The sequence below is a fragment of the Camelus dromedarius genome, chromosome 10 (genome assembly GCF_036321535.1).
Source record: "Camelus dromedarius isolate mCamDro1 chromosome 10, mCamDro1.pat, whole genome shotgun sequence".
Classification (NCBI taxonomy): Eukaryota; Metazoa; Chordata; class Mammalia; order Artiodactyla; family Camelidae; genus Camelus; species Camelus dromedarius.
The window spans coordinates 50,058,263-50,085,952 of NC_087445.1; the positions used below are offsets into that span (position 1 = coordinate 50,058,263).

General features: G+C 44.9%; 2 protein-coding genes across 3 annotated transcripts in view; both read left to right on the top strand.

The window, feature by feature from the left end:
* The window catches only part of GALNT12 (polypeptide N-acetylgalactosaminyltransferase 12), a 74,332-nt gene extending 47,304 nt beyond the window's left edge, over positions 1-27,028 (top strand). Inside the window, exon 12 of the transcript XR_010382749.1 lies at positions 26,928-27,028. The gene's annotated coding sequence lies outside the window, so the exon portion shown is untranslated. The remainder of the gene's footprint in view (positions 1-26,927) is intronic.
* Positions 789-27,690, top strand: part of COL15A1 (collagen type XV alpha 1 chain) — a 153,329-nt gene continuing 126,427 nt past the window's right edge. The window contains exon 1 of one of the 2 annotated variants that reach the window (XM_064490341.1): positions 789-1,736. In XM_064490341.1, coding sequence (XP_064346411.1) covers positions 1,709-1,736 — 28 coding nt within the window. In that variant the 5' untranslated portion in view covers positions 789-1,708. Of the gene's footprint in view, positions 1,737-26,945; positions 27,049-27,690 lie in introns of those variants that run through there. The other variant, XM_064490340.1, reaches the window with a different exon arrangement.

Here is a 27,690-nt window from a genome sequence, read left to right on the forward strand (position 1 = left end):
TCCAAGTGCAATAGTTCTGGAACCCAGGCTGAACCAGCAGAGATGATCTGGGGTGGATTCTTCTCATGGGAATTATCAGATCAAGAAGCAAGCCAAACCACACAAGCACATTTAAGGTTCTGCTTATTCCTTCTGCTAACGTTCCAAAGTAAGTCATGTGGCTAAGTCCAGCATCCCTGGGTGAGCACTCACACTCCGTCCACAGTGGGAGAGGAGGAGAAGGCATGTTTGTGGAATAATATCTACATTGACACAGTCTCTGTCCACTCCTGTATCATGTCGTCCCTTTGCTGAGTAGGTAACTGACAAGGATGGTTTTTCAGCTGGCACTTTGACATCCGAAACAAACTCCAGTTTTGATGGCGAGGAAGGAGGGGAAAGTGGAAATCTGAGAGGCACACTTTGCTAGGACTTTTTTCAATAGTTGTGACGCAGGAGCTACTAGTAAAAAGCAATGAGATTAGAGACCATGTTTGCTTGCAGTGATACTGGAGACATTTATTATCCTTGGGAAGCCACCAGGACATGGAGACAGGCCATGCCACAAGATTTATGTGTCTACCGAGGCCCCGTCTCCCATTGCAACATTGCACAAACCTCCCCCGTTCGGTGCTCTCCCGTGCTGTCATAGGTCCCACTGCCTGAGGGCATGGGAGAACATTACCAGGGGAGGTGGGAGGTGTCATCAATGTCATCCCCATTTGGAACTGCTTGTCCTGTCTCCTAGTGAAGTGCTGGCCTGTGTCATTCCCAGCACCTGCTTGTCAGCCCTGAAGGGCTCTGGCTCTGTCACATCATAGCCTGGCCCCAAGGCCTGGCATGGATCTCTTGCCTTTGCTGCATCCATGGCTTGGTGTCATGTCAAATATATTTGACTCACTATCAAATATATCCAGGTCTGGGCAATCTAAGACAAGAAGAAAGAGCTAGAGCTGTAGGATGGAGGCTGGGGCGTTGCCCGCTTCAGGGTTCCAGGGCTGCCCACTGCCAAATCCCCAGGAGGAAAGGGAGGAGGAGACTTCCACTGGACTGGATGTGTTGTTCCTGAGGCAAGGAGGCCAGAATGGCTCCTAGTGTCCATGGCATTACTTGCCCTTTTAAGCTTCCCTCTCACCACCTACACACCGGCAACCTGCAGGTCTCCCCTGAGCCTGGGTTTTGCCCCTCCCAGCTGCCTGCTGAGCCCTTCCCCTGGTTGTCCCATCCAGCCTGCACACACAGCACATTCCGACTTGGACTTGTCGTCTTTTCTTCCCCCAATATGCTATTCTTCCTGTGATGTCCACAAAACTGGAAAGATGTGGTTTGTCTCCCTGGCCTCTACTTCCCTTTACTCTGGCAAGAGCCCCCGTGTTTCTTTGGGATCCACCTCTTCCCCTCTTAACCTCTGTGGCCTGTTTGGCTCCAGCAAAGCTCATGCATGGATCAGCTCTAAGTCAATTAACACGACCATAGTGATTGGCTCAGGAGTGAGCATGTGATCTAAGCTGGTCCAGTCAGAGTGACCCTCAGAACTTTCATATAAATGTGGGACACAAGCTCTTGTTTCTGTTGGATTTAAACCTGGAAGGATCTAGCTCAGAGAGGTGCTGGAAGCCACCTTGTGACCATGAGGCTGGTGGTCATCTTGTGACAATGCAAAAGAGCCATCAAGAACAGAGTCAGCACGGAGCACCTGCGATACAAGAGATGGAGACAGAATAAGCTGATGATGTGGCCTGAGCCCCTGGGTCCAGGTGGGTCTGAACTGAGTGAGATCTACCCTCACAAGTATTCCGTCATATGAACCTGTACACTTCCCTTTTCCTTTTTTTAAAGATCAGTTTGATTAGGTTTTCAGCCAGTTGTAACCAAAAGGGTTCTGCTACACCTGTTTCACTGAATGGAGGCAACAGCACTTAACCAACTAAGCCAGAAGCCGGGGCTCACGCTTAGACTCACTCTCCACATCCAAGAAGGCTCAGGCCCGGGCCGTCTCTTTAGTCTCCTCCCCACATCCCGTTGCTTTGCCTCAGGTTAAACTCATGTCCTTTCTTGCCTGAACCATGGAATAAGTAACCCAGAAAGTGGCCTCATTTTCAGACTTGCCATCTCAATTTCTCCTCCTCCCACTTGGCACAGTGGTCTTCCTAAAAGTTAATCTGATCATGGCACAGTGTTCAACCACTCCCCAGGCTCTGCTGGTTCATGTGAAGAATGACCTGGCCCCCAGCTGCTGCCAAGAGCCTGGGCAGAATGGTCGTGAGATCAGGCGGTTGCCAGACCCTGTCTTTGGGGCCTTCTTCCCTCTTGGTGCTGTCCCACCCCGGCCCCATCAGCTGAGCAGGGTGCAGGTCTGCTCCAGTGGACTGGGCCCACGGAACCAGAGGAACTTGCAGGTCTGGGAAAGCAGCCAGGACTTCAGGACTCCTTTGTTCAGCATCACAGAACCAGAGACCTCGAGGTGGAAGGAGCAGCGAGGTCCTCCCCTCTCTTCCCTCCCCTCGCTCCCTACTGCCTGACCTTAGCCAGATCTCCAGAGCCAGCCAAGCTCAGAAGGCAAGAGTGAGGCCACAAGGCCTGGTATCGAGAGGACTGGGCAGGTCATTCAGGGCGTTGGTGCCAGAGATGGGGCCAGGACTCAAGTGTCTGTTCTCCAGGCTCACCCCTCCCCCTTCATCTCCCTGCGCTGCTCCCCAGGACACCCTCTTTACAAGTCCCTTTACCCCGGCATCATATAAAGGCTGTGAGGGTCTCTCACTGTGGAAGACAAAACGCAGCGACACAAAAAGAAATCTGCTGGCACCCATCCCAGGTGCTGGGTCTGGTGTGTGACAAGTGTGGGATCCCTGGACCCTTTGCAGGTGGGGTGCTGGGACACTCCAGCCTCAGGAAGGAGAGGAGTGTCTGCTCTGAGCTTGCCAAGTGGGAGGTTTGTGTAGCTGGAGTTTGTGCAATACCCTGGGTGGGGGGCACTCACAGTGCTTTCTTTGGCCCCGAGAGCCCCTGTTCCTCCTGCCACTGAATTCACCTTCCGTATCCCTTGTCAACAGTGATGTTTGTGCACCTACATGAGGGCCATGGGCAGGGGCCCCAGAGGTGCCCAAGGACTAGCCCACCTTGCTTGGGTCACAGACTCCTTTGTGACTCTCAAGGAAGCTATGGCCCTGACCCTCGGGGAGCACGTGTGTGTCCGTGCGTGTGGCTGTCCTGCACACAATCACACGTGACTGCACACGCCCACAGGAGCCTCCGGGCAAAAACTTCCACCTTAGAAGAATTTTTTATGTAGCATCTCCAGGCTTTTTCCACCTTCTATACCTGCCATACCTGCCACGTCTGCCACGCCTGTGTCCCACTCTCCTTACCATCTTTTCTTGGTGCTGATTCTGCCCCCAGGGACTTCTTCCCACTGATCCTTGTCCCGATCCTCAGAATCACCCGAAGAGGTCACTTAGTCCTCACTGTGATAGAGATGAGAAGATGAGGACTTGCATCCCCCAGACTGCCCTTCTCCACAATGTTCAACTGTGGTTCTTTCCTCATAGGATGGGACATCCAGACCCTTTCCAGCCCATCTTGGCCCCAGACATCCTTCTGTTTCTCAGTGTTCCCATTAAAGGCTGGTCCCCAGAACACAGCATTCCAGGTGCAGCCTGACTGGCCTGAGGAAGGCTGACCACTCACCCATTCGTTCTAAACGTTAGCTCTGGGGACAGATGTACAACAGCAGATACACTGAGCTAGGGTTCAACTCAGACCCCCGGATCTTCTCCCATAAATGGCTCCCTGGTCATAGATTCCTTTCCCTCCCTTCTAGTATTTGGGAGGTCCTGAACGGACATCCCAGGTTAGACCACAAATTCAGGTCTTTGTCCCATTCCTTCACTGCCCACAGTACACTTGTCCAAAGGCATTTCCACCCCTGAGCCTCAGTTTCCTCACAGGTTTGTTGGGATGGTCACATATATAATGAAAATGCTGGAGCTTTGATATATGTGAAAATTGTTTCTGTTACTTGTCATTTTGGAAAAGATTTCTGGTTGTTTCCAAAATCCATTTTCCCCTCTCTTTCATAGGAATGGAACCTTAGCACACAGATGTTTAGCTCAAGACCATTAAAAAAAAAAGCCTGCCTTGTGTTAAGTATGGTTCTGGGAGGTGAGGGGAGCGATACCCTCAAGATGCAGCGGTGTCCTTCAAGGGAAAATGTGCCTTCCCCTGCCCCTGCCACTCCCGAGGCTGCAGGCAGGCGGTGTGCCATCTTGGACCACAAGTATGAGCACAACAGCCCTGGAATAACAGAGCAACAAGGTGGAAGGGGTCTGGGCCTGTGGTGACTTCAAAGAGCAGCCTCCCCACACTCAGGACGACTTCTATGTGAGTGAGAAATGAACTCTTAATCTCTAAGCCACTATCATTGAGGTGCTCAGCTCTGCCTTCCTCCAGAAGAATGGATGAATTTTCTTGAGGGATGTTCATTATAAGAGGCAGGGATTGGCTTAAATCAATAGGGAACAGTTAGGAACTTGCAAATACCCTGAAGAAACTTGTATTTCCCCCTTTTCTTTCTACGTCTTTTCTTCCTTTCTTCAGTTTCTCTGTACCCTATCCAGTTCTCCAACATTTGCTGGGCTCTTCTCCTGTACCAGGCCCTCTGTTGTGCTGTGGATGTGAGATGATTAAGGTACAGCGTCTGCTGAAGGCTAGCAGGGAAGACAGTTGTAACGACTAGTTGTCCTCCAAGTCCAAGTAACGAGATCACTGTGGCGGTGTTTACAGGGTGATGGGTGAACCCAGAGGGGCGGCCACCACTTTGGCTTAGGAAGGAGAGAGACAGGGGGCCTGAGCTGGTCCACGAGGGCTGAGTCATGGTTCTTTAGAAAAAGAAGGACTTGCTTTGCTGTTTCTGCCCTGCTGGAGGTTAACTTCCTTCTGACGAGCCCTGAACGAGGAAGAGACAACAGCTTTGCAAACAAACACCTCACTTATTTATTTGCTTCATTTTCCTCGCATATCTCATCCCCTCCCCTGAATGAGAGGCCTCTCGTTTTCACTTAATTTCCACAGGAAACTAGAAAGAGAAACATCTGTCTAAATTCCCCCTAACATACTCCAGATTTCTCGGGTCAGAATGTGGACCCGGGGAGGCATGGTCTCCCTGGGGCCAGAGGTGACAGCCCAGGACGGGTGGACTCCCGCCGAGCCCCAGTGGCAGCTGGGCCGTCCCGGCACCAGATCCCTGCACCGTACAGATGTTCTTCTCTGCGAGACTTTCGCTGGGAGCATCGTCAGTGGCCGAGGCGGCCCCTGGAGAAGGGAGCTCAGGCCTCGTTCCCACGGGCTCCTGCCCAACGTGGTTCCTGAGCGTTCTGTTCCTAGGAGAGGGTGTGGCCAGCAAGTGCTCCAACTGCCACACCAGCTGCTCCGGGAAGCAACTCCCTCACATGGCCTGGGGCCGCTCCCATCCATGGGGACATTGTTTTGTTCATAGCCCAGTGGTAATGGCATTTATTTAGGGGACACTTTCCCTTCTGCCACTCACAGGGAAGGAACTTGGTGCAGGGGAAGGAGCAGAGAGGGGCCTCTGGGGGTCAGGTTCCAGCCCTGGGACAGCTGCCTTCTCTCTCTGGTCTCAGTCTCCTCACCTGTAAAACAAAGCAGGTTGGTTCAGATGGCATCCAAGGGCGATACCTGGTCGCGATGTGAACTTTGGAGACCAGCAGATGAGGCCTGAGTCCCACCTGCGCTGTTTGCTGCCTGCGTGGTCCTGCCTGGCCCTGCGCCTCGCCAGCCTGGTTTCCTCATCTGTATATTGGGGAGGCGGGACAGGTCACCTCCAGGTCCCTGAGGGCTTCATTATGATAGGATCGCCTGCCTTCCATAAGGAAGCTAAGGAAAAGGATTTTATTTCTTCCTTGTAGCGAAATATTTCTAATTCTACGCCTATTGAAAATAAGCAGGGTCAGCACAAAAAAAAACTGGCCTCCACAAGTTACCCTTCATCCCCTGCCCCCACCCCGCCCGCTAAGTCTCCGCAGATCAGAAGATGATTCTTCTAAAGCATGAACTGGATGACTCCTTGGGGCATCCTCCCAGGCCTTGTAGGATCCAGGCCTCACACCCCTGACGTTGCTCTGCCCTCTCACTCACTCTGGCCCCTTTCAGTCCCTTAAATGGTCCAGCGATGACCTCCTTTGGACCTGGCCCCAGCGGCAGTGCCAAGGGGTGTCAGGATAGGGGTAGGAGTAGGGGGTTAGCTCCTCCAGAGTCTTCTTCTGCCTCCTCAGAGCCACTCCAAAATTCTCCATCTAGTAAAAGCAGGGAGCTGTTGGTACCAGACAATGCCAAGTTCCCTGGGTCCCCCTTTCAAGATGCTACCCCTACTGCAGGCCCTCCCAGCAGCGTTTCCTCTGCCTGGTGTGCTCCTCCCCCTCTTTCGGATCTTAGCGTCACGGTCACTCACTCCCTCCAAGTGGCGTTTACGCACATCCTGTCGGTCCCCCTCGCTCTCCTCTCTCACGGCACCTGGTCCTTTTCTTTAGAGAACCCTCACGTTTGTAATTACACATGTATCTTGTACTTAACTGTTTAATGCCTCACTCTTCCATTGAGTTATAAATTTCAGGAGGGCAGGGGTCCTGCCGGTCTTGCTAGACAGTTAGCCCTTGAACATGAGGTGGGGGGAAGTTAGGGGGCGCCCATTCCCTGCAGAGCTGAACATCCACGTGTAAGTTTACAGTCAGCCCTCCAAATCCACGGTTCTGCATCCGCAGATTCAACCTACTGCAGATTGTGTAGTTGTGTGGTATTTATTGAAAAAAACCCCACATATAAGTGGATCTGCCAAGTTCAAACCCACTGTGTGCAAGGATCAGCTGTATTCCCATTGCCTGATACAGCGCTGGTAAATAGTTGACTCTCGACAAATAATTGATGAATGAGTGAATGAATGAATTTCCCAGAGAATCTAGAATTTGGTGGTAAAATGAGGACAAGGGGAAGGTGAATCTTTGCAAATCACACTGTGGCAACTGCAGCACTGAAGCCTGAGCTTTGGGTCCTACACTGTGGGTACAGAGCTTGGCCTTGACATGCGGGGCTCTGGGAGGGCAGGGTCATTTTCCCTCTTGGCTCCAGGGAGGTGAATATCTTGAGAAAGAGCGTGGTCCCCTATGTTGAAATGTTTCTTAGAGGTCGAGGGAGGAGGCAAAGTTCTGAGACATGACTGTTGATTCAGCGACAGGAGGTCCTGGTGACCTTGACAAGAGCAGTTTCAAAGAATTGGGGGGTCAGAAACTAGACTTCGGGGAGTCAGCGGGAGCTGAGGAAGTGGAGACTGAGTGTTAATGACTGTTTCTAGACACTAGAACAGGAATGGGAAGAGAGGTGACATTAGCTATTTCTTACCACACAGGAGCACATCAAAATTAATTTGGAAAAGTTTCTGAATAATAAAAATGATTCATCTCCTGGATGGCTGGCCAAGTAAGATGCCTCAACTCCCTGTCTTATTTCTCTCAGACAAGCAGGATGTCAGAGTTGAAGGGAACTCAAAGCTCAGAGGTTCCAACACAACACTCTCATTTCGTTAATGAGGTGCCTAAGGCCCAGAGAGGGGCAAGGACTTGCCCAAGGTCACACAGCAGATGAGGGGCAGAGCCAGGTTTTAAACCCAGACTTCTGTAGGCCCAGCCTGGGGTTCTTTTTCTTATTTCATGTCCTTTTTTCCCCTGTCCTTTCCAAACAGTCTTTATTGGCTCCAGGAAATGGGAGGATAGTTATTTTTGGTTTATTCAAAATGAATAAAATGGGTAATGTTTTTTTTTCCCATATATCAGATCCAAAGCATGTTTTATGTAAGAGCTAAATGGAAAGAGAAATGGTTCCACAGCAAGAACAAAGATTCCTTTGAATATAAAAGCTCCAGAGTGAACCCCAAATGGGCCCAAATGACTCAGATCAGCTCTCCTAGCCTAGCCGGCTGCAGAAGACTGGGCGAGGCTGTGCATGCGTGCACACGTGTGTGTGGTAGCAGGCTCTGTCTCTGGGGCTTGAATGCCTGAGCAGCAGGACAAGCACCACGAAGCTCCTCAGTACCTCTTTATTATGACGGTTTATTTTAGAAACATTTTATTTTTGGAGCAGTTTTGGACTCACAGCATAATTGAGTAGAAGGTACAGAGATGTTTCCCATTTGCCCCCTGCCCCTACACCTGCACAGCCTCCCTTGCTGTCAGCACCCAGCACCAGAGTTGTGCAGTTGACCCTTGAACAACACAGGTTTGAACTGCATGGGCCCACTTATATGCAGTTTGTTTTCTATAGTAAATATGACGGTATTATAGGATCTGTGGATGTGGAACCGCAGATACAGAGGAACTGTGGCTATGGAGGAACTGTGGTCCTGGAGGGCTGGCTATAAGTTATACTTGGATTTTCAACGGCACAGAGGGTCAACACCCCTAACCCCCGTGTTGTTCAAGGGTCAGCTGTATGTTTGTTGCAATGGAAGAACCTAATGTGACACATCATTATCACCCAGAGTCCATAGTTTACATTAAGAGCTCACTCTTGGTGTTGTACGTTCTATGGGTTTTGACAAATATATAATGATGTGACCTCCAACCTCCTCAATACCTCTTTATTATTATGGTAAAATACACATACAATTTATCATCCTAACCATTTTTAAGTGTACATTTCAATGACATTAAGTACATTCACATCGTTGTGCAAACATCACCACCATCCAGCTCCCAAAACTCTTCTCATCTTGCGAAGCTGAAACTCTCTGTACCCATTCAACACTAACTTTCCATTATCCCCATCCCCAGCAGAATTATCCCCATTCTGCTTTCTGTCTCCAGGACTTTGATGATGCCAGCTCTGTCACAAAAGTGGAATCATACAGTATTTGTCCCTTTGTGACCGGCTGATTTCACTTTCAGTCCCTCTTTGTGCGTATTCCCTATGCCCCAATTCCCCCGTCAGAAATCCCCACCTCCATCAGGGGATTTGATTCTCTGCTGAGGAGGGGATGCACTCCGGGAAGAAAACACTTCAGGCTTTCTTGGCACTTTCTCTGTAATGTCAATCAGCGGATGATTTCTTTTTTTTTTTTTTTTTTTTTAACATTTTTTATTGATTTATAATCATTTTACAATGTTGTGTCAAATTCCAGTGTTCAGCACAATTTTTCAGTCATTCATGGACATATACACACTCATTGTCACATTTTATTCTCTGTGAGTTATCATAACTCACATTTATACACACATGTGTGTATATTTCCCTGTGCTATACAGTGTAATCTTGTTTATCTATTCTTACAATTTTGAAATCCCAGTCTATCCCTTCCCACCCTCCACCCCCCTGGCAACCACAAGTCTGTATTCTCTGTCTATGAGTCTATTTCTGTCCTGTATTTACTCTTTGTTTTTGTTTGTTTGTTTTTGTTTTTTAGATTCCACATATGAGCGATCTCATATGGTATTTTTCTTTCTCTTTCTGGCTTACTTCACTTAAGACTGACATTCTCCAGGAGCATCCATGTTGCTGCAAATGGCATTATGTTGTCGGTTTTTATGGCTGAGTAGTATTCTTGACAGTAGGTTTTGATGGTTGAAAGCGCTGGGTGTGTAAGAATGAGAGACATTAATGACAGAGAAAAAAATTTCCTGCCTGAAGAAAAATGTTGTGGGGATGATTGTAAGTGAATCTGTGTAGTTGGTTTTATAACAGAGCCACCCCCTAAATGTATGTCTCTGGGTCTGTTGACCTCACGTCTTGTGCTGACTTAATTCCTTGGGGCGTTGTGGCTGAGGCGCCCTCTAGTGGTAATCACCGTAATGCCTCTGTGTTTGGGTTGCATTCTACAATTTAGGACACATTTTTATTTCTACCGTTTTATTTGATCAAAATGACAACGGTGTGAAGTAGTTAGAATAGGACCTATTATCTCTATTTTTCAGGTGGGGAAACTGAGGCTTAGTCGGGTGAAGGGACCTTCTCAGGGGCATAGAATTACTTCTTGTTAGAACTGGATCAGGAACCCAAATCTTTGGTCAGGGCTCTTCCCGTGGCTCCACATTTTGCTGGCATTTATTAACTTACAATGTCCAAGGACAACATTTATTTGCAAATGCATGTTCCTCCCCCAACCCTCCACTCTCAACCTTCCACTTGATCTCAGACCCAGTCCTTCTCCAAGAATGATGTGTCATCACCCGGATGCTCAAATTAGAAACCCAGGAGTTGTCCTTGACATTTCCCTTTCTCTTGTTCCATATCCAGGCTTCAATTAAGTCCTGTGGTTTTTAACTCAGCACACCTGCTGCTCTGTGTTTCTGGACCACTGTAGTCCAGGCCTCTATCTTTCACCTGGAGTTGACCCTTTATACTGTTATGCTGTCCTTTCTGTTTACCTGTTCCTCTGTGATTTCTTGGGAGATGTGGATTTGAGCAATGTTAAACAAGTTTCTATATTACAGGATTCCTCAGAGCCTTTGCTAAGCACAGTCACAGGGACTCTTCAAGGTAGGGGATCATGTCTTTTGCAAGCCCCCACAGCTGCCTCTTCTGGGGAGCCACCTACCAGGGAGGCCACGTTCCCCCACCCTCCAGGAGCATCTCATAAGCACGGTCTGACTTGGGGGGGTGGGTTCACAAAAGGCCACCCACCCTCGCCTCAAGGAGAGAAGCCCTGCTGTGCTGTTTTATGTTCCTGATACAGCTGCGGATCAGGAGCGAGTTAGAAGTTACCCGTTAAAGCCCCTCCTTTCTCTTGTTTGGCTTCCCTCACTCCTTGTGGGTTTTTCCTGAAGACCACTCTCTGGATACCTCCCCAGGGCAGCCTCTGTCCCCCAGTAGCTCTCTCTAAGGTACTTGCCATGCCCTCAGCCACCAGAGGGGTCCTCACACACTGTCCCTCACTCCCTTGCCTCATTCTCTCATAAAGCAGGTCTGTCTCCCCTGCGGGGCTGCCAGTTCCACCAGGGAACATGTTTGTTTCTGTCCATGGCTCCATCCCCTATGCCTGGAAAGGGCTCAAGATTTGCCAAATGAAAAGTTAGAAATTGCCATAGAAATCCAGAGTGCAAATGAAAAATATCTCTAAAATACAGCAGGCAGCAAATTCATGTCTAGAGCATATTAAAAGCTTTGCCAATAAGAAGAGGCAAACACCTTAATACCAAAAAAAAGAGCATGATCAAACAGTTCACAGACACAAATGGAGATGATTGCTACATCTACACTTGTCTTTATCAGAAAATAGCAAATTAAAGCAATAGTTGAAAGAACATTTTTTGACTATTAGGTTACCTAAGGTTGATTCTTTTTGTTTTCTCCACTGTTGATTATTGAAAGAGCATCATGCTAATGAGGGATTGAGGAGCCAGGCATTCTCATCCATGGCTGGTGGGAAGATAAGTTGATACCACGTTAGAATATAGCTCCTCAGGACAGAAAGCTTGTCTCTTATTCTCTGTGGTATCTCCAGCGCCCAGAACCGCGCTTGGCATTGGAGCATCAAATTAATATCTGTTGAACAAATGGATGGCAATTTGACAGTATCTATCAGGAACCTTAAGTTTTTCATACCCCTTGGCTTAGTCATTTTACCTCAAAAAGAAACCCTTAGCAAGTAAGGCAAAGATATTTGTATCAGGATGTTTTGCATTTTCATCTATAAAATCAGAAGACTGGAAATAGACTGAGTGTACAGTCAAATTAATTATGGTACATCCACACTGATCAATCTGATATAAATGATAAAAATGACATTTGAAGAATATTGGGCATATAGGATTAAGCTACAGATAAATGCTAAATGAAAAAAGAATAAGAGATTCTATAAACAATATGACCTTGGTTTTTGTAAAAAAAAAAAAAAAGTTAATGGTGGGTTACAGTGATTTTTATTTCTTTGTTTTTTTCTTTATTTTCCAAAATTTCAACAGTGAATATGTATTACTTTTATAGTCAGGGGAAAAGAGCTTTGAGAAAGAAAGCAGAGTTAATAACAAAATTGTGGGTAGCCAGGAAACGTAGGAATAACTGGTAATCTTATTTTTCCCACTAATACTTCATAACATCATTTTGTGGTGAGTTAAAGAACACAGGCCCCTTGATTGAATTGGTCTGGTTTTATTTAGAAAACAGTGAGAAGTAAATTTTGTGCTTTTGGAGACACTTGATATTGTTTTCATGTTCTTAGTGTCTATTTTTCCATGACCTGGAGAATCTTAAAATATTGGCTCCACTTTTTAAAAAAAATTTCACGACTCGTTTGACTGGAAATGATTTCTCCTGTGGCTCCTGGGGTCTGTAAAAGGCATCAGGATGCGACATGCCGTTGACCTTTATTCTTTGCGTTGGCCAGAGAATTTCCCTATGGCTGGCTCAAGGTTTTCGAGAGGAAGGCAATTAAATGACCTAGCACAATTGCCTGGATTCTCGGCCCTGGCCTTATCTTGATTAGGAGGAAGTGGATAGCTAGTTGTTCCAAATTTAGAGCACAGAAAAGAGCCAGATGTTTGAGACTATCACGTGGAGGAAGCCTTAACCCTTTCGGGCTCTTGTCCCACTCACCACTTCTCAGATATCTGGCTGTGCCCATATGACACAGAGCAAAGGAGTTTTGACTTTTCCTCTTCCCGGGAAATCTGTCCTGGTTTCTGAGTCCACAGTGAGGCTCAAGCTAAGTATTGAAAAGGCACATCTGTTGGCTTATGTTAAACCTTCCATCATCTCTAAGATCGAGTCCAGAATCCCAAGTCTGGTAGTCAAGGCTCTATACCTCCTGGCCCCTGCCTCTCTCTCCCACCATTCAAGCCCCACTGCAGTGAGAGAGCAGACTCCAGGAACTAGATGCAGATTTGGCCCCTGGGTAGTGAGGAGACAGATGTGAAACAGGAGAGCACATTCATCTGGCAGAGATCTGGGTTTAGAGACCAGGTTGGCCTCTTACTGGCTGTGTGATCCTGGACAAGTTATTTCATGCGTCGTGCCATAGTCATTTCTTCTGTTAAAGGGGGATGGTAATAATAATATTAACAATAATACTAATAATACCAAATTCATAAGGTGTATGTGAGCTTTACATTGTTTCATGTATATAAAGCACTCAGTACAATGCCTCCCATATAGTTAGTGCCTAATACATGTTAATTCTTTTCTCTTATTCATTCACTTGGAAAAAATTTGTTGAGTTCTGAGTAGGTGCTAGAAATTCAGAAGGGGATAATCCATAGTCCCTAGCTTGACCTCAAGAAACCCATATTTTAGTGATGGAGATTCAGTGGAAACAGGGCAACATAACACAGCTCCAGTGACTGCATTCCGGAAACCCGGCCTCCTCCCCATTACCAAATACCCCATGCACCTCCAGGCTTTGTGCCTTTGCTCACCTGTTCCTTGTGTCAGAAAAGCTCCCCACTCCTGCTCTTCTGCCATTTGAAGACTTTCAAGATGCAGCTTAAATTGCATCAACATTGTGAAGCCTTCCTGACCCCCAAACCAGAATCATGATCTCACCTTTGTCTCCATGGTGATCTGCACAAACTCTCTGACTCTAGCCTTCCCCATCCTTCAGGGCTGGTCATATAGGAGTATCTCCCAATAGACTGGGAGCCCCTTCAAGGCAGGTGAATTGCTTGACCCGTTTCCATGTCTCAATGTCATCAAAGGGCCAGGCCCGTTGTAGATGTTTAAGAAGTGTTGGGAGAATGAGTGAATGAATGAATGAAAGGGCACCTGACATCAGAGGAGAAACTGCTGCACTGATGGGGGAGACAAGGAAAAAGGATGCTTCATGTCTGCTACAGTATTTTACAAGACTGTAAAATCACTCTGCAGGTAGTTGGATCTCTCCTACTAATTCCACCTATGGACAAGGATAAGTTTACTTCATCATAGGAAATTTGGAGAAGGTGTATGTTCTCAGCAGTTTCTGCCTGAGGAGCATCCTTAAAGGGTTAAGACCCTTGTCCAGGAGGGAGGGTATAACTCAGTGGTAGAGCATGTGCTTAGCATGCACAAGGTCCTAGGTTCAATTGCTAGTACCTCCATATGAATAAACAAACAAACAAACAAACAAATAAATAAACAGACAGACAGACACAGACTTAATTACCCTCCCACCCAAAACAAACAAAGACTCGTGACCTGATGCTGGTCTTACGACATTTCATTCTCTTTTCAGTGTGTGGGAGACAATTTAAATGAAAGTGGAGTTGCTACAGCCAATGTTGCAACAGAAATAATTGGATGTACAACCACATGTGCTTTGGGGACTGGGACACAGAAACTTCATTTAATTCTGGTTTCCTCACTCATCTGTTGGGTGATCTAGGGATGTCTCCTTTTCCTTTCTGGACCTCATCCTACAATACAGTTCTGTTGTAGGGAGTGGGCATTAGGGGGGCTGAGACTGATTACTCCAGCTCTGATAAACCCTGTCTGTAGCTTACATGCTATCAGGTTGACCAAAAGCCCACTGACGCCAAGTTGCTGGAAAGTGATGTGGATGGAGTGTTGGGAGAGGATCCCAGTCCTTGTGAGTTTAAGGCCATGGTTTAGGAACCAAAGGCTCAGAAATGCTCTGAAAGCACAGATGGCCAAATCCACCCACTGGAAGTGCATACTTGCTCAAATTTGTAAACTAAAAGCAGAGGTTTTTGAGTTGTTCGGAGGATGCGTGGCTAGCCCTAACCTGCTAGTGGGTGTCTGGGTTGGTTCATCCAAATGAATAGGCCCTCTCCGGGGCCAGCATCATAAAGTGGCCCTGGCCGCCCCACCCTGGCCCTCAGGGTGTAGAGATCCCTCTACTGAGTCTTATTCAGGCCCCAGGTCTAAACGATGCCCTCAGGAAGTTCTTTTAACTTGTTATGTTACAGAGACTTCAACAGGGTCAGTTGGGGAGAACCGAACCCACTCTTGGTAGTAATTGCAGTGTGAAAGTTGAGATATAATTCACAGACCATAAAGTTTACCTCTTTAAAGTGTACAATTCAGTGGTTTTTAGTATATTCACAAAGTTATGCAACCGTCACCACTAATTCCAGAGCATTTCATCACTCCCAGAAGAAATCCCATATACATTAGTGGTCATCCTTCATTCCCCTCCCACCTTAGTCCCCAGCAACCGCTAATCTGCTTTCTGTCTCTATGGATTTGCTTATTCTGGGCTTTTCGTGAAAAAGGAATCTTAACGAGATGTGGCCTCTCTGGTCTGACTTCTTTCACTTTAGCATAATGTTTTTGAGGTTCATCCATGTTGACGATATCCTTTTGAACAAGTAAAATTTATATATGCATATCAACTTTCAGCTAGCACACAGGCAAAACTATAGTGTGAGTTTGGTGGGATCTACCAACCCATCTTCATAGACCTGACTAGCCAGGTCCTCCTTACTTCGTTATTCCAGTTCAGTTTTGGCTTTTTAAAAGAATTATAAGAATTTAAAATTCTTTATATAAAGAATTTATATCTTTAAAATTAAGAGTCAAACTGATTGATATTTTCATCTTTCTGTTTCATCTTTGCTGGCAGGTTTAAGTTTTTTCCCAACCCAAGATTATTTAACTATGTACATATATTTTCTTGCCATATTTTCATGGTTTTATTTTTACATTTATAACTTTAATTCATCTGGACTTTGTGAATGATGTGAAGTAGTACGCAATTTTATTTTGTTCTGTATGGTTAGCAAGGTGCACCACCAAATATCTTTTTCTCGTTGATTTGGAAACAATAGTGTTAGCATCTATAATTTTTATATATAATTGAGACTATTTCTGAGCTTTCTTTTCTGCACTGATCTGTCTTTTCTTCAACTGCCAGCATACTGTTAAATTTCCTGCTCTTTTATGATACAATTTAATATTTGTTAGAATGAGTTTATATTATCACTCATTTTAAAACATGCCTAGTTATTACCATAAGTTTATTTTTCTAGTTTAGCTTTGTTTGTTCAGATGACACATTCATTTTGTGTACTGTATATTGCTGTGTTGTTCAAGGTTTTAAATTCTGCCTTAGAGAACAGTAGAAGCAAGCAGCTGTGTGGCATATTATAGATAAAGTTCGTAGAGCAAATATGGGCTGAACATGAATGGGAAGGATGGATGGACCAGGGAAGCACTGAATATTCATGAGGTCTGAGACATCAAATATATGTGACAGCTAGTGCAGAGCTGCAGTGAGAGCCACCTCGACTATGACTGAGCAGAGAGCCAGAGGTCTGGGTCTCTGAAGTCTTGGAATTGCTGCTCCCTCCAACTTAGGCGAGAGTGAAGACACTTCTATTTTGTTTAAGCCATGACTACATGAAACTGAACATAATCCTCACTAATATCACCTCTAATTTCATTTTTCTATTTGGTTGTCTGGATTAGGATTTGCAGAACAGTCTTAATAACACTGATGAGAGTGGATATCTTTCTGGTTGCTGATGTGAACGGAATGACTTGAGCATCCTGCTGGCTGTGATTTCACATAGAGTGTGTCTGTCACTTTAAGAAAATATTCTCTTTCTTGAGGGTGATGATGATGATGATGATGATGATGATGATGGAATGCTGAATTTTTCTCGAATGGTTTTTGTCACTTACCAAAGTAATTCTGTGGTATTTCTGCTTTGCTATACTGATAATGATGAATTAGATTAATATGTTTTTCTAAAGTTGAAACACATGCAAATTCAATTCTTTGTATGCTATCTCCTCTGTTTTCTTATGTATGTGGAAGCTCTGTTGCAGCTCTTGGCTCTCTTTTCAACTTTTCTTTCACTGTTTTTATCTCTTTAACCATTTCCTTTGAGTTCTGGGAGAATTGCTCATATTTGTCTTCTGATTTCTTGCTCCTCGAAGTGTGGTCCTGGGACCGGCAGGATCAACATCACCTGAGAATCTGTTAGAAATGCAAATTCTTGAGCCCCATCCCAGATCTATTCAATCAAAATCTGCATTTTAGCAAGATTCCTAGGTGATTCATGTGCACATTAAAATTTGAAGAGTGCTATAAAATTCTAACCAAAGAGGGAGTTCTTTCCAAGTTTCCAGTGGCAATGCAGACTTTCCCCATTATTACAGAAATTTGCTTATTTTAGTGTAAATTTGGAAGGAGAAGAATTTCAATGCAAGGCTTTGGGTCGCTATCTGGGACCAGAACCCACAGGCTCTCTGTGGCAGGATATGAGGAAGGGCAGTCGGCTACTGTGTGTGATGGCATAAAATGGAAATGACATCCCAAAGGTCATCAAAATCACCACTAGACATCATTAGACCAACAAGAAAGGACCCTTCTGTTGCATTTCTGAAAGGCAGTGCATATCCCCTAGAAGGCTTTGCCCACACAGTTCTTTGACAAATTTATAAATGCCAACTGGTATCCACATGAAAGACTCTTGTCCTGAGCTTATAGAAGGGGAAAGAAGGAGTTCTGGGAGACTGGCTTGGCATCAGGCACGAATCTCTCTCTTTTCTTGGTTTGTCAAAGAAATTTCTGCAGCCACTGATGTTCTTCAGGGCCCCAGTGTTGCGCCTGAGGGCTGCCTGGGAGAAGGCAGGGTATTCACAGACCTGAATTATATCCATGAGTATTAGCAAGTGGAAAGATAAATTCTTTTAAGGAAAAAAAAATCAACTGATTAATACCCAATTATCAGTTACTGTGTTACTGAAGCAAACTTGGATCCGCTTGCCCGCACACAGTAAAGCTAATCTACTGACATGGGGTTGTGGTGAAGGAAAATGCAGCGTTTATTGTAGGGCACCAAGCAAGGAGTCCGGGGCAGCTAGTGCGCAAAGGCCTGAACTCCCTGGTGTGTTTTAGGAAAGCATTTTTAAAGGCCAGGTGAGGGGGGTAGGGGGTCACAGGGTACCTGATCAGCTCATGCACAATTCTCTGGTTGATGGTGAGGTCACAGGGCGGTGTCACAGGGGTTAACCTGATCAATCCTTAGGCTCCAGTAGGGCTGGGGCTACTCAAGGTCCTCAAGTAGTTAATGTCTTCCACTTGGTGGGGGTTTTAGCATCTGTAAAGCAACTCAGGAAATGTGCACCAGATATTGTTATCTGGGTCCTTCAGAGAGGAGTGAAAGCAGAGGATATGGGGGACAGGGTCTGTCCCAGAAAAGCCCCAGGAGGTTCTCTGCTCAGTTACAATGGCAGAATTGGCAGGAAAAATCTTGGTGAGGCACAAAAAGCTATTGAAAAGATTCCAAAGAGAACAAGACTCTTGAAGACAAATTGGCTTATTCTTTACTGCTCTCAAACCCTTTATTCCCCAGAGACTGTTGAAACAATACCAGTGCCTAATTCTCATTGTGGAAGTAACAAACATCCTACTTTTCTTAAATCATTCCGTGAACTTGTCTCAACAGGAAATTCTGGTCATTGTCACACATTCTTCTTGTTTATTGTTAGTAATAATAACTCTTTGCATCATAACCAGGCTCTAACCTTACAAGGCTTTTCCACCCAAAGTAGGTCGTTTGGTCTTTCCTGAGAATCCAGTGAGACAGCAGGGTGAGTGGGCATTAATGTGCCCATTTCGTAGAGGAGGGAACTGAGGATTAGAGGAATGAAAGGACTTTCTCAAGGGTATGTTGTGCAGTCAGTGGCAGCCTCAGGACTCAGACTCATTTTCTAGCTGCAGGGGAGATCTCTAAAACACAGATGGCCCAGTGTCTTTGATCCTTAAGCTTCCCAGCCCACTCAGTGCTTTTTGCTTTTCTTCGGTGCCTGTACATACGGAAAACAATGAGAACGGTCGCCGTCCACAGTTTTATGCTGAAATGCAATGTGTAACTTTAATGAGGTTACATTCTTCGGGTTAGATTTACATGGACAGTCATCCCTGGTTCCCTGTACACTTATGATAGACCTTTGTTAAACTTCTAAGAATCTACTCCAGCTCCACATCAGGTGAGATTCATTACAAATCAGCAGGAACTGTTTAAAAGTTATTTTTTGTAGGTATTGTGCATCCCCCACCCCCAGCTTTACTGAGGTATAAGTGACAACTAAAAGTGTTTAAAGTGTGCAACGTGATGATTTGATACGCGTATACATTGTGAAATGATGACCACGGTCCAGCTAATTAACACATCCATCACCTCGCTTTGTTACCTTCTTGGTTTTTTTTGTTGCAAGAACAAAAAGATTGCCAGTATGCAATAACTATAGTCATGCTGCACATTTGCTTTTATTCATCTGTTTATAAGTTATTTTTTATTTCCTAAATTTGATTCATCTCAACTGATGCGGAGAGTGAAGGCATGTTATTTCTGCTCTTCTATAAACTATGCTTCTAGTCCTCATCTTTCCATAATGAACTTACCAGATTTCCTAAATGTTCCATTTATTCTCCCTTCATATGTTCTCTTTGCCCAGAATACCCTTCCCTTCTTCACTTCACCTCCTTCACAGTTCTTATCCTTGATGGGACCCAGCTCAAAAGCGATTCCTCTGTGAAGCCTTTCAAACCCAAAGTTAGACATCCCTGTGCTCTAAAAGCACTTTGAATGTATCTCTGCTGTATTATGGACTTATCACAGTCTGAAGTACATTTAATTTAGCTCCATATGTACTGGGATTCCCACTAAATCTGGAGCTACGTTGTGGGCAGGGGCAGCATTTAATTCCTCTTATGTCCTCTGAGTTTGGAATCTGACAACTGACAGGAATTCACTAAGGGTTAAACCACTTTCCTCTACCTGATGGCTTTAGTGCACTGGGAATTGTTTTTGACCACATAGCACTTTAGTTTTTACAGTCTAGGTGATTGGAAACTCTTAAAGGAGGACTACTCAAACAGAACAAGAATGAGCTATCATAGCTGATCCTTTCAGAGGACAGGAGGTATGCTAAACTTGTCTCATTGATTTATCTTGATTCTGTTCCTTTATGTTTCTAGATTAGAGCCATTTTAGTGTAGAGCTCTTTTATCAACATCCTTCATGACTTTGTCCAGGACCAGTCCACCCTGAGGGGTTCTGCATTTTCTTTGGTACCCAGGCATTTTTTCCCAGTTCCTTCACAATTAGGTGATTAATACTTAATAGTTCTAAACCTTGGCTGTACATTGGAATCACTTAGGGAACTTTAAAAAGTACTGATGTGAAATTTTCATGGAATTCCCTTAAGTCTTGTGCTGAGTATTAAGCTGAACATGTACAGAGGGAGACTCTGAGAGTGTGGCAGGAAACAGCTACTGGAGGGCTACAAGCTCAACAGAGATTCTGGTAGTCTCACAGTGCAGACAGATACTCGATTTCTGACTAGCCATATTAGAGAGATTTCACTGAATACTCTGGACATTCAGTTGAGACCCCAGAAAGCCTGTGCCTTTGTATCTTTAAAATAAAGCTAACTGCCTGCCTAAAAAAAATGAGACTCTTTAAAAGGAGATACCAGTCTAGACTCTCAACATTGTATCCACAAATAAGCAAAAATTGCTGGAAATTGGAAGAAACTGGGAAATGTACACCAAACTGGAAGAAAGAACAATTAGTAAAAACAGGTTCAGAGACGAGAAGATGATGGAATTAATAGATGAGAACTTCAAAATCACTCTTATCAATATGTTCAGTAAAGGAAGAGATGGGTGTAACAAATGAACAGATGGGGGAATCTCAACAGAGAATTGGAAGCAACAAAAAGAGCAGAATAGAAATTATAGAGCTAAAAAATGTAATATCTGAAATTTTAGAAATTTACTAGATTGGATAATAGCGAATTGGACACTGCAGAAGGAATAAAGAACAATGGAAAGGGAAAATAAACATGTGGACACACTGAAAGCCTTTTTTCTCAGTACTTCATCCAGGTGACTGAGGTCATCACCAGCTGTCAGAAGTCACATTCATAGTATGTACCCTTGATATGAAGTGATGAGAATGACACTTTATCTTTGTGGCCTTCCTCCTCAGAATTTATAAACTGAGTCTAATTTTGAGGAAAAAAATATCATGTAAATCCCAACTGAGGACATCCTATAAAATACCCAGTATTCCTCAAAGCTGAGGAAGATTTCATGACCTTGAGGTATTTGTTGATGACGTTGAGGTCATCAAAAACAAGGAAAGTCTGAGAAGCAGTCACTGCCAAGAGGAGCCTAAGAAGACATGATGACTAGATGTAATGTGGTACTGTGGGTAGAATTCTGGAACGGAAAAAAGGACATTTGATAAAAACTAAAGAAACCTGAATAAAGAATAGACTTTAGTTAATAATAATGTCCCCAAAATGGCTTCTTAATTGTAGCAAATGTACCATACTAATGTAAGTGTTAATAATAGCAGAAACTGGGTGCAGGATGTGAAAGGATGCTCTTTACTGCCTTTGCAATTTTTATGTAAATCTAAAGCTGTTGTAAAATTAAAAGTTTATTCAAAAGACTAAATGGACCATAACAAGTGCTGACAAGGATGTGGGGCAACTGGAATTCTCGAAGGAATGTAAAAATGGTATAGTTTGGAAATTTCTTATAACGTTAAGCTTTTACTTATAATATAATCCAGCACTGCCACTCCAGGGAATTTAACTGAGAGAAATGAAAACATACGTCCTCATAAAGACTTATATGTGGATGTTTATAGAGGGTTTATTCGGAACTGTCACAAGATGTCTATCAGCTGGTGAATGGAGAAGTAAACTGTACACATCCATGCAATGGAGTACAACTAACTAATGAAGAAGGGATGGGATATTGATACACATAAAACATGGATGAAGCTCAAAAGCACTATGCCAAGTAAAAGAAGCCAGACACAAAAGAGTTCATATGGTATCATTCAATTAACATGCAATTCCAGAACAAGCAAAGCTAATATAAGGTAGAAAAAATCAGAACAATGTTTACATCTGGAGCTCTGGGGATTGAGTAATAAAGGGCAGGTGGGAACTTTCCGAGGTGATGGATCTATTCCTTATCTTGATAGGGATGTAGGTCACATGGGTGCATACATTTGTCAGAACACATAAAGATGTGTAGTTAAGATCTATAAATTTTAGAGGTATGTATAGTATAGCTCACTAAAAAAAAAAGGATGGTAAAAGTGCTGATGTCTGTGTCCCACTCCCAGAGATTCTGGGTTTTTAAAGACTCCCACAACCAAGGTTAAAAGCCACTGTTACGGGTACTTGTCTAACAATAGGACCTTTGTCATTCCTGTTTGCCATGGAGATACTTCTCTGACTTTGATGTGTAGATCCTGGAAGCTGGATATATGGATTTACATGCCTACGAGATGGCTGGGTCCACCTGGAGATGGCTAATTGGCAATCACCAAGAGGCCAAAAGGGCCAGCAAGAAGATAGGACCAGGATAGAGTCCCCCCAAAGCTCATCCAACTCTTCTCTTTCTGCTTGTCTGAGAATGGCCCTGCTTTTTCGGGGAGTGGATTGTTATGCTGAAGGAAGAGAGAAATTAGAAGGGACCAGTGGAGGTATCATTATGGGGCAGGGGGAATTCTTACTCCATAATAATTTTGGAAAATTGTATATCTTCAGTTAGCTGGTATCACACAGACAACAAGTCCCCACTGGATTCTGTAAGCCAGTCTGGTCTTCATCTTGATCTTGTCCCCTTGGTAACTTCGGGCAGACTGTAAAGAGGGATGGGTCCATGTGTTGAGCACATGCACTGCGCTCTGCTGGAATTTCGTGTCTTCTTTCCACTTCGGGGTTAATACATAACTTTCCTGTTAGCAATTTTTCTTCTTTTGAAGCTGACAGGCAACCCATTAACATTTTTAGGGCAAAAAAAAAAAGCTTTTCTTAAACCTTTATCCAACATTAATAAAACTGTATAGTAAAAATTGAAATGATAAATCATAACAGTTATTCCATGGATGCTCTTTGATATTTATTTCAGAACACATGGCCAAAGTTTCTGAGAGGGCTCAATAACTAGAACTTTGATTAACAATTTCTTCTAGGGTACACCAATAAATACAATTTAGACTCTCCCAGTTGAAAGGAATTTTTCATGTCATCTAATCCAACCCTCTCATATTGTTAAGTTGCTAAGCGGTACCCAGTCTGTGCTTGCACAGTTCCCCAAAGAGCGAGACGTATACCTAGGAGCTGTTCCAACAGAAAGTTTTTCCTGGTATGAAGCCACACCTGCTTCTCTGTAACTTTTAGCCATAGAAAATGTTGGATCCTTTTTCCTGTTGGCTGTTCATGAGCCTTTACTGCAACAAGTGAAACATCTCCAATTGCTTAAAACATCTCTCCTGTAATTTGGATTTGTCTGCACTCACCAGTTCACCTTCTCTTTCCCTGATGAGTCCTGGTCCATTTCCATTCAAATCCAACACAGTTCATCTGACCCCATGCCACCTGAGCGCCTTCTCAGTGGCAGGCACTAGGCTCAGTGCTGTGGGGAAGACAGGAGCAAGCTAGCCTTGGCCTTGTAAGACAGAGAGGGCTTGGACACAAAGGCCCTACAGGGTGGGCTGTGATACAGGGCAGGAGAGAGGGACAGTGTCCTATTTTCCTCCCAAATTCCTAGGCTCTCATCTTGCAGTGCAGCAGGTTGGCTAAAATATAAGACTGTACAAGCTCAGGGCATGCTTAGAGTAGGCTGATCATCAAGTGTTTATCAAGTGATTAGGTCTCTGTGTTCCAGATTCCTGGGAGAGACAGTGTGATTGGCCCAGCTTGAGTCAGAGGTCCACCTGGCTCTATCATTGGTCTGCAGAAGGGACCTCGTCCACTGGTATGAAAGGCCATACTTTCTGGGCTAGGAACAAGGAAAGTTCTGTGAAATATGAGGGAGATTGGGGAGGAAATTATAGGCATCTTATAGATACATTATGGATATAATATCCATAATATATAATACCCATAGATATATAAGCAATATATAATATCCATAAGCATTAAACCTAAAAGATGCGCATTTTCTCCATTTTATAGCTGGGGAAGCAGATTCAGAGAGGTGAAGTGACTTTGCTAAGGTTACTACTTGTTAATGGCAAAGTTGTGGTTTGAATTCAGGGCTGCCACATGGATGCCCTGCATTTCCTCAATGATTCTTTCTGGAACTCACTTAGTTATCCACTTATTTATTCATATATTCATTCAACTAGAATTTCTCCAGCACCAGCCATGGGTCTGGCATTATGTGAGGACCTAGGATACAGCAATTAGCCACACAAACATGCCTGGAGGGACACCCATCAAGAGTGTAAGAGAGTTCCTGCCCTGCTCAAACACATGGTTTTACAGGAGAAATGAGACACATGGACACCACAAGCTCATGCATTGTTGCATTAAATGACTGATATTACAAGGGCTAGAAGATGTCAAAGTAGAGAGACCTCTGAGGACTGGAGTGGTTGGAGAAGCCTTCTGGAGGCAAAACTCTGATTAGAGAGAGAAGGAAGGAAGGATCCCAGCAGGCAGAGAGTTGCACTGATTCTGTCTTCTGAGTATCCACTTTTATATCCACTTTTCTGCATCCCACTGGGCCCTCCCCTGGTCCAGGTAGCTCCCCTCACCTGGACACAGCAAAAACCTCCCCAGCAGATCCGCCTCCTCCTTGCCTCATGGTCCACAAATCCATTTTAAAATTTAATTTCGAAAACCTTGAAACATAGCAAAAAGTATAGCAAATAATGCAAGAGCCACAAGATAACCACCATTTTGGCTCAATACATATTGACATTTCATTGTATTTGATTCACTTTCTCTGTCTTTTACAGAAATATAAGATTATAATGTCAGCCAAATTCCTACCCTATCCCTTAAGCCTCCCTCCAAAGAGTAATATTATCCTAATTTGATGTGATATATTCCCATATGTGTTTTTCTGTCTTTTCCACTGATGATCCACAAACCATATTAAGTTCACATCCGCTTGCAAGTTGCCTTTTCTATTTTCAGATTTGTCCTTGATGCATGGAGATCTGGTTCATTAAGTAGAATTCCAACGTATGAGCAAATTGAAGTTTACAGTTATTCCTCTATAGATGCCTGGATAGGTTAGTTCTACTTTTTTACTATTACAAGGGGTATTTAGTGAATATCATCACACATGTCTCTTTGGGTAGGAACCAAGGTATGGAGTTGCTGGATTAAGAATACATAGGTCCTCAACTTTACTAGGTGTTGCCAAATGGTTCTTTAAAACAGCAGTGCAGATTACATGTATACTTCCCATTGCATCTGAGTATGGAGTTCCAGTGGCTCCACATCCTCACAGATCTTGGTATTGTAAATCTTTTTTTTTTTAAATCAGATCCCATCTTCCCAAGGCAGATAGAGAGAACTGTCTAATATCATGCCTGACTATGTCCCTTCCCTGTTTAAAATCCTCCAGTCCTCCCCTACTGCTCTCCATTGTACCACCCAGAGTCTTGCTCTGCATAAACTAATCCATGTCCACTTCTCCAGACTCACCTCTCTATCCCCTCCTATTCCAACACTCATGAGTACACACACAAACATACGCACGCATGCATGCACACACACACACGCATGTGCACATGCTATAGTCCAATCAAGCCAAACCATGTTTGTTCATGTCCCCTAACCTACTTGCCTTCCCTTGTCTTTGGGGATATTCTTTTCTTCTTCAGAGGGCTGGTTCTTACCAGCCCTCAGCTCTCAGCTTGAGATCTCCTCCCTTGGGAAGCTTCTGCAGGCATCCCAGGCCTGAGTTGGATGCCCTTCCTCGCAGCACCCTTGACTTCTGGCATTGCAGTTCTCAGCACATTGGCTTGCAGTTGCCTGTTAATCACCTCCCCGCCCCACTAGACTGTGGACACCTTGATAGCAGGGCCCATGTGGAGTTTCTCGCGGGAGTGTGCTCTGTGCCCAACCTACCTACTGAATGAATTTGGTAAATAATCCACGGGCAGGAGACAGGTCCACAGTGAGCAGAGGTGGCCAGATGGGGAGCAGCTGGGAATCAGACTGGAAAGGAGGTGCTGCCCCACCATCTTCGTAACCCCAATTTTCAGGAAAGGAGACAAGGGCTCAGCCAGGGGGCTGACCTGTCTAGAATCATGCAGCTTTGATTCCCAGTCTCCTGACTCTGTGTCTGGGCCCTCTCTGCTGCCCCTCAGCTGCAGTCAATGGGAAGGAGGCAGTAGAGAGGGAGAGACAGGGCTGCCAGGAAGAGAAGGCTGAGCAGAAGAGGGAGCCCTTGGGATCTAGGATGCAGGTGGAGAGCTTGGCCCAGCAGATATGACCCTGGATCCTCTGAGCCAGTGAGGAAGGAAGAACATTGGGCCAGATTTCTAGATTAGGCCCTTGTTCAGGCTGTCCTGGGAGACTTAGATGGGCCAGGCCCTTCTCTGGGGAGGAGCAGTCTTGGGGCAAGCAACCGAGCATGTCCCTCAGCTCCCAGCCCACCCGAGTGGCCTCTTCCTGCTGCATCAGGAGAATGATTTCTCAAGACCCCCTGTGATAAGAGGGAGACTGGAGCCAAGGGCAGCTGGGAAGAAATAGGAGCCTAATACAAACAGGCAGGAGCTGGCCTGGGGCCCAGGGCCTGAATGGAGAGTACTCAGCTCAGGCCCACAGACTCCACCCAGGTCACCGGGCGTCTAGAGGAACTCACATGTGCCAGGGCAAGTGGACGTCAGCAAAATGGGGACAACAATACCCATACCTCATGCAATTATGGTGAGGATGAGGTAAGATAAAATGTGTAAAGGGGCTAGAATAATGCTCAGCACATTATATCACTCAGTCAGCTCTAGTTATTATCATCTTCTTAAAGGGCTGTCAGGAGGAGTGAACAGGATGATGTGGTGGATGAACGTGTAAAGCTGTGTAAATGTTGGTAAACAGTCTTTCGTCAGGAACTCCATAAATGAGTGTGGATGACGTGGAAGCCAGTGGACAGAGGGAAGTGGTGTGGACTTGAGTGACCAATCGCCCTCCTCTGTTCCTTTGGTTTCTTCTTCTGACACCTGCATTAGAGACTACACCAGTTGGTTCTGGAAGGATGCTGAGAGATGGCCCAGGACAATCCTCCAGCTTCACACAAGGAGAAACCAAGGCCCGCAGGCTGGAAGTGACCTGTCTAGGGCTGCCCACAAGGTATTGCCAAGGACAGATTTCCCCAACTCAGACCCAGCACTCCTCCCTCTGTCCCCTCAGTTCAGCCCAAGCTCAGGACGTGGCTCTTTCAGCCAGTTCAGTGGTTGGCTTGTCTTCCACAGTTGTCCACCCCCACCTCCAAGTCAGCAGGGCTCCCACCCGTCAGCTCTGAGCACCTCAGTCTCCAAGAGCCCCTGCCTTGAACGCCCTCTTTCTGTTTTCTCATGAAGGTCAATTGAAAGTAATTGAAAGCCACTTCCAGCTCTGGTTTCCCCGCAGAGCTCCTCTTCCCTGGGCTTCTCTTGGAGAGGTTGGGAGCAGGTTAGCGGTGTGTAGACACCTACTACCTTCCCCAAGGCTCCTTCAGCATTGGGCAAGTGCGAGCATTTCCCTTCCCCTCGAACAGAGCCCCTTTCTTCCATCCCTCCTTCCTTCCTTTTTTAATTTTTTAAATTTTTAAAATTTTTTCTTGAAGTATAGTCAGTTTACAATGTTGTGTTAACTTCTGGTACACAGCATAGTGATATATATATATATATATATATATATATATATATATATATATATATATATATACACACCCATTTTCATATTCTTTTTCATTATAGGCTATTACAAGGTATTGAATATACTTCCCTGTGC